General features: G+C 45.7%; 1 protein-coding gene across 1 annotated transcript in view; it reads right to left on the minus strand.

The window, feature by feature from the left end:
* The window catches only part of wwp2 (WW domain containing E3 ubiquitin protein ligase 2), a 78,132-nt gene that overhangs the window by 27,132 nt on the left and 41,821 nt on the right, over positions 1-9,179 (minus strand). The window contains exon 10 of the mRNA XM_008296808.1: positions 6,446-6,620. Coding sequence (XP_008295030.1) covers positions 6,446-6,620 — 175 coding nt within the window. The remainder of the gene's footprint in view (positions 1-6,445; positions 6,621-9,179) is intronic.

Here is a 9,179-nt window from a genome sequence, read left to right on the forward strand (position 1 = left end):
TTTTTTTTTCCCATTTTTAAAGGCAGATAATTAATTAATTCCTTTTTGTGCAGTTTGGGTCATTCTGGACAGTTTTTATCTACTGTGGACACATTTTGAGTTATATTTCAACAACTTTTCAGCCCTTCTGAACAAGTTTCGACGCAAAATAGTGAAAAACTGGAACACTAGAACTTCTCACATGTCACATTTGTCGTAATTTTGAATAAATTTCAAGTGATTTTGAACATTTATGACTCATTTTGGTTGAGTTTCATTTTTAATTATGGCATTTTTCTCCATTTTAAAGGGCCAATAATTCAACATCTGTCCTCTGCTGGATGCACTCAGTCACTCAGATCTACTTGAATCTCTTCTGTCTGTGTCTCCACCAACACTCATGTCTGTGGGAGTTTTATTTCTGGAGATACCGAACCCTGAAAATCCCGTCTTAGATACTGCATGCTGAAAACGGTCAGAACCCAGCTGTAGCTCTGCATGCATGGGATCCCAACGGGCACAGAAACACCAGTCCAGACCGACTGTGGATTGTAAAAGGCACAAAGTAAGTTTGTGTTCTGGTGCCGTCCATCAGTTTCTGACATTCAGGACATGCTGCTAGGAACCGGTTCTGTTCTTTGTGCTTTCATGGCGTTAAAACGCCGCCGATGGAAATACGAGTTGTGTGTAAACACGAGCGAACGTGCGGCCGTGTGAGAGTTTTCTGTTGGGCGATAAAACACAGGCGTGATTCAGGTGCTGCTTTAAGGAGTCCTTGTTCCAGCCAGAATGAAAAGAGAGCCGGAGGCAAGCAGGAGGGAGGGAAGGGCCGACGAGAGGACGAAGAGCGGCACAGATACGAAAAACGATGCAAACACAGACCAGGAGGAGACGACACAGCAAACAAGAAAAACAAGAAAAAACTCCTCAAAAGTTGGAAAAAAATCGTTAGAAAAACAAAACGCAGTGAAAAAACCAACCGGCTTCACTCCGTCTCTTTAATGGCAGGTTTGGGAATCTTTATTTCAGCAACTCAACTGGCTGCTGCTGGGTTCTGCTCATGTTCCTCTGCAGCTCTGAGGAACCAGAACTCAGAGACGTCTGCTGTTAGAACGATGGAAATTATAGAAAAAAGCAACTATGTCTGGAATCAGCAGGTAAAACTTTCCCACGTGTCCACAGGTGTTCTCTGCCCTGGAAACGCGTGTTGTCTTCACATACTACAGATGTTTAGCTGTTAACATGTTCCCAACCTCTACACATTCAACCAGAAATGAAAATAATAAAAAATACAGACGTGGATAGAAGCAGAGAGAAAGTCTAACTGGGCAGCGTGACACAGTGACGCCACCATACGTTCTATTTGAAAGGAAAAAATGGAGAAATGTGGAGGGAAAAGTCTTCAAAAACAACAGGTAGAATTTCAGATTGTTTAGTTGGACTTTCTTCCAGGAGGCCACATGTTCTACCAACGCAAGCGTCTCCTGCAGATGTTCAGCCTCTCCGGACCATTTCTGAGCCACTTCTTCTGCATCATTGTGGTGTTTTTGGTTGTTTTGTCTCGTTGTTGTCATGTTGTGTCCTGTTTGTGTCGTTTTCTACCTTCCACGTCTCTGTCTGACAGTTTTGTCTCTTTGTCGTCTCGTCGTCCTGCAGATGACTTGAACGACTGCTTAAAGATATCAGAGACCTAAAAGACTTCTTTGGTCATGTCATTTGTTATATTTACTTCCAGACTGTACATATACATATACATATATATATATATATATATATATATATGTATATGTATTATTGAACATGTGCAGAAAAATAAAAGTGCTTCTGCAGAAAACCCTGATTTAAAGCTGGATGTGAAGCTTTGTATTGACTTTATGAATGAAATGTTCTGTCAAATTAAATGCATGTACCAAGAACTATATTTTTATTCCACTTTATTTATTTCTGCTGTAAACTACTCCTGTGGTGACGGCTGCTCTGTGTATTCAGGGTGTTTACTGAACATGTATATCTGTTGGATGTATTTTCTCAGTTTGCTGACGTTGACTTTGTCTTTTCGAGCATAAGAGCAGCCGATACGTCCTCAGCGTCGGTATCTGCCAGCGCTCGTGTTAATCTGTGTGTGGACTCCGGTCTGAGTCGGTTCCAGTCCGTCTCAGAGGCCTCCTGACCCGTTCTGGCGGTCATGTGCTGCAGGAAGAAATGTGGCACCTGAGCTCCACATTACAGCGCCGTGAACACATCTGCACAAACACAGCCGCTGCACCCGACGTGTTTCTGTGCATCTGCTGCACGTTCAGGAGATTTGATCCACAAACGTCCCTCATCAGGCTTCAGAACCCGCAAACCACAAATCTGCCCTGTGACGATGAAAAACGCCACCAAAGACCCAGAAACCGGGCGAAGCAGCGCGAAGCAGAGCGTCGGCCGGGTTCACGGTGAAACTATGAAGCTGGTGTGTGTGTTTCCTCGTTCACACACGCTGCAGCCAGAAATAGTCGCTGCTATCAGCATTCCAGGCCCGAGCGCTGTTCTATCAACATGGAGGCCGGGCTGCCGTTCTCACACGGCTTCAGACCAACACGGCGCTGCTTTTAGCCGCGCCGCTGTTTGTTCAATTATTTCCACATCACTGAGACGAGCTGACGTCACGGAGACGCTCAGCGAGGCCGTGAACGCTGGGCTCCTTAAAGATGCTCCATCTCGTTTCAACTCACTGAGCTTCATGTTCCACTAAAGTCCTGCAGCTCTGTGGAACCAGAACATGACGGAGGAGGAGACAGAACTTCTGTCTGCTGTCAGCAGGACTCAGTCAGAGTTTTATCATTTAGGAACATTTTTGAAAAACTTTTTGAGTCATTTTGGAGTAACTGTGAACAAACTTGTGAAAGTTTCAGGTCACTTCTAGACAAGTTTTTGCCATTTTGGACAAAGTCTTCACTTTGAACAGGTTTCAAGACGATTCAGGCCAATCGTCTGTCATTTAAAATAAGATCTGAGTCACTTCAGTAAAGCTTTAAGTCATTCTGGACCATTTTTGAGTCATTTGGATAAATTTCCATTTAATGACACTGACGTTACGATGTATTTTGCCAGCTAGATGTTCCACCATCAGTAGAAAGATGTTCCACCATCAGATGTAGAAAGATGTTCCACCATCAGATGAATGTATCTCCACCAACGTGCTCCTCTGGTCTCTGGTTCTGATCCGTGCTGCATGTCTTCATTGATCCAGGAGGTTGGATTCTCCTTCAGTCTCTCTGAGGAACCTCTGGCTGCAGTTCAAACTCTCTGGTTTTTAGTCACATGACTCTCGCTTGGGTCCATCTTCTAGACGACAACTCTGTCTGGTTTTACATCTTCTTGCTCTCATCATTGGTTTCATTTGGTGATTTTAACAAGAAAATCTAAAACCTGCAGCAGGTTCTGGGCCTAAACATCAGGGTTGGACTGCTGCTGTCTGACCACACTGGAACCAGGTGGGACTGAGGAGGTATCGAGTTTAGAAACTGGTAAACTCGTGCACGTTCTCAGACGTTCTCAGTCCATGAAGATGGTCCAGTCGTAATAACTGCTGTAACAGTAAACTAAAGGAAAACAGGCCATCAGCTGCCAGCAGCGACGGACGATAAATCACAGAACGTTTCCACCTGCTCACTTTTCATTTGGACTCTTTCTCCACAAAGACGTTGTGCTTTCTGCCGCGGAGCAATGAGGAGACGCAAGGAGGAGAGTTTCAGGTGTGAAATCTGCAAACAGGTCTAAAGTAAAGCAGGAAGGATGGAAGCAGCAGCTGATAAAACCAGCGACGGTTGTTCTGCAGACAAAAGAGTCGCCGTAAAAACCGAGGAGGCACAGGAAGACAAACAGCGCTCGGTGAAGCTGGGAGCGGCAGCACACAGCCAGCAGGCCGGACAGCTTTTATTGAGGCCTGTTGGAGTTTTAAGGCTGGTTTTACTAATGGTCCACTGAGAGCGCTCTGTTGTTTTAGCCCCATAAGTCTTTACTGTCTGGCTGCAGTCTGACCTTGGCTGCTTCGCCGAGAGGACGGCGACCGTCAGGGTGGAAAAACACCATAAACAGGTCTCGGGTGACGCCTCCGGCCCCCCACGGACACGCCGTTCAGAACCGTACGAGTCCAAACAGAGACCAAGTCGGACCGCTGCAGCGGAGAAACTGGAACCGGCAGTAATGTGTGACACCACAGGAGGCACAAAGAGGGAAAATATCCAGCACAGTGAGCCGAAGGAGAGCCGAGGAGACTGAGATCACAGCGATCAGGCAGCAGCTGTCTGTGGAGGAGCTGCCTGCAGCCTCATCAGGCCTCAGAGATCCTCACGTTTGAAGCACATTACAGCATTTTAACCTGGTTATTGTCTGCTAGAACGATGAGAACAGACTGGGCAGCTATATGTAGCATCTCTTCATGTGGTGGTTTCACATTCCTGGTACGTTTTAAGGTGAATTACGTCTGTTTGTGGTGATTTCATGTATTTTTTGGTCATTTTGCATCTATTCATGGTGACTTTGTGTGTTTTTTTGTGGTAGTTTTGATTTGATTCATCACCATCATCTGGGAGGCAAAGAGCCGCTGATCACTTCATATCACCAAACGTCTTCTGTCATGTATGTAACAAGGCCTCTAGTGCCAAGTCCAAGTCCAAGTCATGTCAGTTCTGAGACGGTGGACGAGAAAGACAACATGTGGAAGGATGAGCTGCTGCTGCACTAAATACAAATGTTTCAGAGTTAAAACCAACTGAGGCCACGTTTACATAAATGGATCTACGTTTTCAAAATGAACATCGTTCACACCAGATCGTTTTCAAAAAAATCTTCGTTTACACAAACCCTCATGAACACGTCGTTAAGAGCTGCTATGAGCTGCCAGACCTACAGGGGGCAGTGTGACGAGAAGCATACAGCCATGCTAGCCAATCAGGAAAAACCACAACCAGGAAAACTTGCTGTTACTTCCACGATAACGGAGCGAGGGTGGTTTGTTCGGCCCGACAGAGAAGTGGAGCTGCTCTTAGATGTAAATGCAAACAGACCAGAAGCGTAAAAACCAGCGTTGCTTTAACAGCATCCATCTACCACAGCAGCCACATGGACACTGATGACGTCAAACTCCGTCTCCTCCTGTCCACATGCAAAGACGGAGTTTCTCCAGATCTCCACTGTAGACGGAGTTTTCAGACGTGATGGTTTCGGTGACTCGTAGCTTCGTGTAAACCAAAGGCCTGCTGAGATATCACCGACTAGCTACGTGTGAACGGGGCCTCAGAAGGATTCTGTGTTTCAGTTTCATGCTGTGGTTCCAACATCAGGTTTTGCACTAAAACACTCGCTGACATGTTTGAAGAACTGTGTTTCACGTCATCCTGTTGGTCAGTAAGTCACATGAGACCGACCTCCACCAACATCATGCAGGTTGAAATGTCTCCACAGCTGGTGCAGCATCGGTCCCAGTACCGGCTGTAATCCTGCAGTTTGCAATATTTAATTATCATGTTTAACATCACTTCACTGCTCCACACTTACTCTGGTAGATTAATGGTAGCAGCTGGACTGATTGAAGACGTTCCACCTCCATCCAGGAGGCTTCATCAGCTCTGACTGACTAGTTGGGAGTTCCACAGACTGATATCCTGAAGGAGACGTTAACACCTGAGTTTTAATTGGAGGTTTGTTGCTCCTCCCCCTCGTTATGTGGGTCGTTAGTGCTCCCCCTGCCACAGTGGGGTTCGTTAGGGTCTCTGTGGCTCGGTGTGGATGTGGGTTCATCTTCCTGGGGGGAGATCTGAGGACTGAACAGGTGAGAGGTGATGCCTCAGACCTCCACCTCTGCTGAGGGATGGTCTCTCCTGTTAGATGGATTCTTCCACCCCTCTCTCAAACCTTCTGTCCTCCCTGCAGGACAACATCTGTACGTTGTTGTCTCTTGGATGAGAGGTGGAACATCTTCAAGGAACTCAATCAGTCCAGCTGCTACCATTAATCCACCAGAAGAACCACGAGCTGGAGGACAGAGGATCTTCAGACTCATTGCCAGTATTACTTATGATGATGTTTCCTGTAGTCATCGTTGAGCTTTTTAACTGCTTTCATTAGTAATGTCTTGTACACACTATAATAAATTGTAGTTTTTCTACGAGGCACCGTACTTCTCATGTAGTTGTATTTTCTGAGCAACAAGAATTTACTCAGAGATGAAAAAGTTTGTTGTTTTTATCTCGTCATACCTCCTCTGCTCTGGTCTTGTCCTCCATGTGACTTGTTGCTCAGCATGTTGAGCTAAACGTGACCTGATGAGCTTTAGCGTCTGGTCTAAGTGATATTTGGGGAGTCTGTGAGTTCCTAATGTTCTCTGAAAACACACCGTAATCATCTGTATGTGACTGAACTAAAACACGAGTCCTGGAGCTCTGTGGTTCTCTGTGAGCCGCCGGTCCGGAGCTGGTACCTGGTAGAGGAAGCGCTGGCTGAACTGGTGCATGGCGCCCTGCAGCTGGCTGCGCTGGCTCTGCCACTGCTGGTAGTTGCGGACCGACTCGGCCGTGGGTCGCTGCCATGTGGTGGTTCTGGTGTTGTGGTCCACGTAGTAGAACCTCCCCCTCTGGTCCACTCGCTTCTCCCAGCTGCAGAACAGGGAGACAGAGGGGAGCTTTCAGCCACAGGTCTATTAAAGCACATCCAGAGGTTGACAGAGACCAGAGATCAGGGACAGAAACAGGAAGGAGAACGGCGAGAGGAGGCGGCCGAGAGACGAGAAAGGAAAAGAGAAACCAGGGATAGAACAGCAGCTCAGGGTTCTGCTCATATTTAACTGTGTGAACACATTACAGAACAACATCAGCTGTTACACGTCTCCCATGGACCGGTTTCAACCGGACAGCTGGTGTGAAGGCACGTTGGAGAACAGAAACACCTCCTCAGTCCCTAAGAGTGGAGTCACCTCCACCATAAACACTGATCAATAAATACAAACAAACAATAAAAACATGTGAAACACAATAAGGACAGGAGGAGTAGCTCTGAGTAGAACCGTCCTGTGTGAAGTGTGGAGCAAATAATGTGCAAGAGGACAACAGGAGAGTGTGCAAAGGAGACTTCAGGATGCTACGAGAGCTCTGTTGAACAGAGCCGCTGCTTGTTCTTTGTTTTAGATCAGCAGGATTAGATGTTTAAAGGAGCCTAGAACCGTCAAAAACAACCAGAACCTTCCCATGGCTCCATCTGGAAACACAACCTAAGTAACCCCAGCATCCTAACAGTTCTCCAGAATCACTTCATTCTACGTCTTATCTGGAAATTACAAAAAAAATGCACCAGATCCTGAAAGAGACTAAAAGTTCTGGTCTCCTCGACCCGACTGGTCCTCCACCACCGACCCAGCTGACACCAAACATCGTTCTGCATCTCCTCCTGGTGGTTCTGACTCAAGCTGTTTTTGTCATCATTTCACATTTTGTCATCATTCAGCAACTTCCCTGAGGTACCCTACCAAAGGGATCAATAAAGTTCTATCTGTCTGTTTACTTGGAGGGATGCCTTCTGACTCTGTGGTGATCTTCTGTCTTTTTAGTGTTTTTGTGGTAACTTTTAAATTCTTTTTAGTGTTTTTGTGGTGATTTTTGAGCCTTTAAAGTGTTTTTGTGGTGATTTTTAAATTCTTTTTAGTCTCTTTGTGGTGATTTTTGAGTCTCTGTGGTGACATCACATCTCTTCGTGCTCGTCTTCCATCCTTCCTGTCCCGTCTCCGGCCCGTTTCAGACACTATCGGACAGTTTCTTCCCTTTCCTCTCAGCTCTCTGTGCAGAAGTCGGGGGGGAACGATGGCGGCCGCCGGCTGTGTGACTGACAGCGAACATGGCCGCCGTGGCTGCCTGCAGCATTACTCACAGGGTTAAGTATATCTCCCCCTGAGACGGGGGTCTGGACGAGGGCTCCGATACCGACGGAAACACAAACACACAACGGACACGAAAACACACATGAACAAAGCCGCGGCCCGGCCCGGCCCGGCCCGGCGCTGCTATTCTCATATCTGTGACTCAGGCGCTGCAGAATTTGGAAGAGAAAACAGCGCTGACTTCCGTACGCTAACAAAAACACGCCGAGCAGATAGCAGCGGGCCCGAGAAGTCAGCACGCTCTGATAAGGCCCGGCTGCTGCTGTGGACCGGCCCGGTTTTAGTCTGCTGCCCTCCAAATAGACTCCCTGTTGTTGCCGTGAAGCTCTGAATGCCGACACTGAGGAGGAGCTGCAGAGAGACTGAGGCCAGTGTGAGGCTCAGCATGAATGCTCGTTTATCTACGGCTGTGATAAACGCTCACAGAGCTCGTTAGCAGGTATTTCTGGGTCCAAACTGACAGGAGAAAATTAAACTAAACAAATAATACAAGGTTCTGGACCTGAGTCAGGAAAACCGCTGAATAGGGCGTTTTTAAACCATTAAAGCGTATTTTCTCCTTAAACGTGAAATCCTGCCGAGCACCACATGCACTCAGCTATCAGACTCCAGTTAAAGACATCAGTGGCTTCATGTCCATCAGCAAACAGACCCAGTTAATGAACCCAACGATTAAGGAGGTATATTCTAGACTTGGACTGGAGAGTCTGACCACACACCCAGGCTGGATTCACAGTAAATCCTGAAGCGCACCAGTCAAATCATGTCGATTTGGTTTCATTTTCAGACACAGCAGCTTGTACATGACGTTAGAAACCTTTAAACCGATGAATTAATTCTATATTTTAAGTTGTGTCCACAGACATTAACCCCTAAACCTCCTGAAGCTCGTTAAAGTCTCGTTAAGTCTATTTAATTACTTCTAAGAAGCTAAACTTTATTACTTCTAAGGTTCGACTCTTTTGTACTGGCCCAACTTTTACGCTCTGCTGAACCCACTTTGCTTGAAATTAACAAAACTCATACGATACAGTCAGAGTTATGAGCTGCATTTTTTAAATAAATATGGTAAAGATATGGAGTAGCTACAAAAATAAATTAATAAAAGAATAATAAAATAAAAGTGGAAATAAAAAGAAGAATAAATAAAATAAAATAAAATAAATAATGTGGCAATTTAAAGCAGTATTAATCAAAAATTAATCCAAAAAAGAAAAGGCTAATAAAAGTAAAAATAACAAATAAATAAAATAAATAAAATATAAATAATAAATAAATAAAATAA

The sequence above is a fragment of the Stegastes partitus genome, unplaced genomic scaffold, assembly GCF_000690725.1.
Source record: "Stegastes partitus isolate 25-593 unplaced genomic scaffold, Stegastes_partitus-1.0.2 Scaffold1152, whole genome shotgun sequence".
NCBI lineage: Eukaryota > Metazoa > Chordata > Actinopteri > Pomacentridae > Stegastes > Stegastes partitus.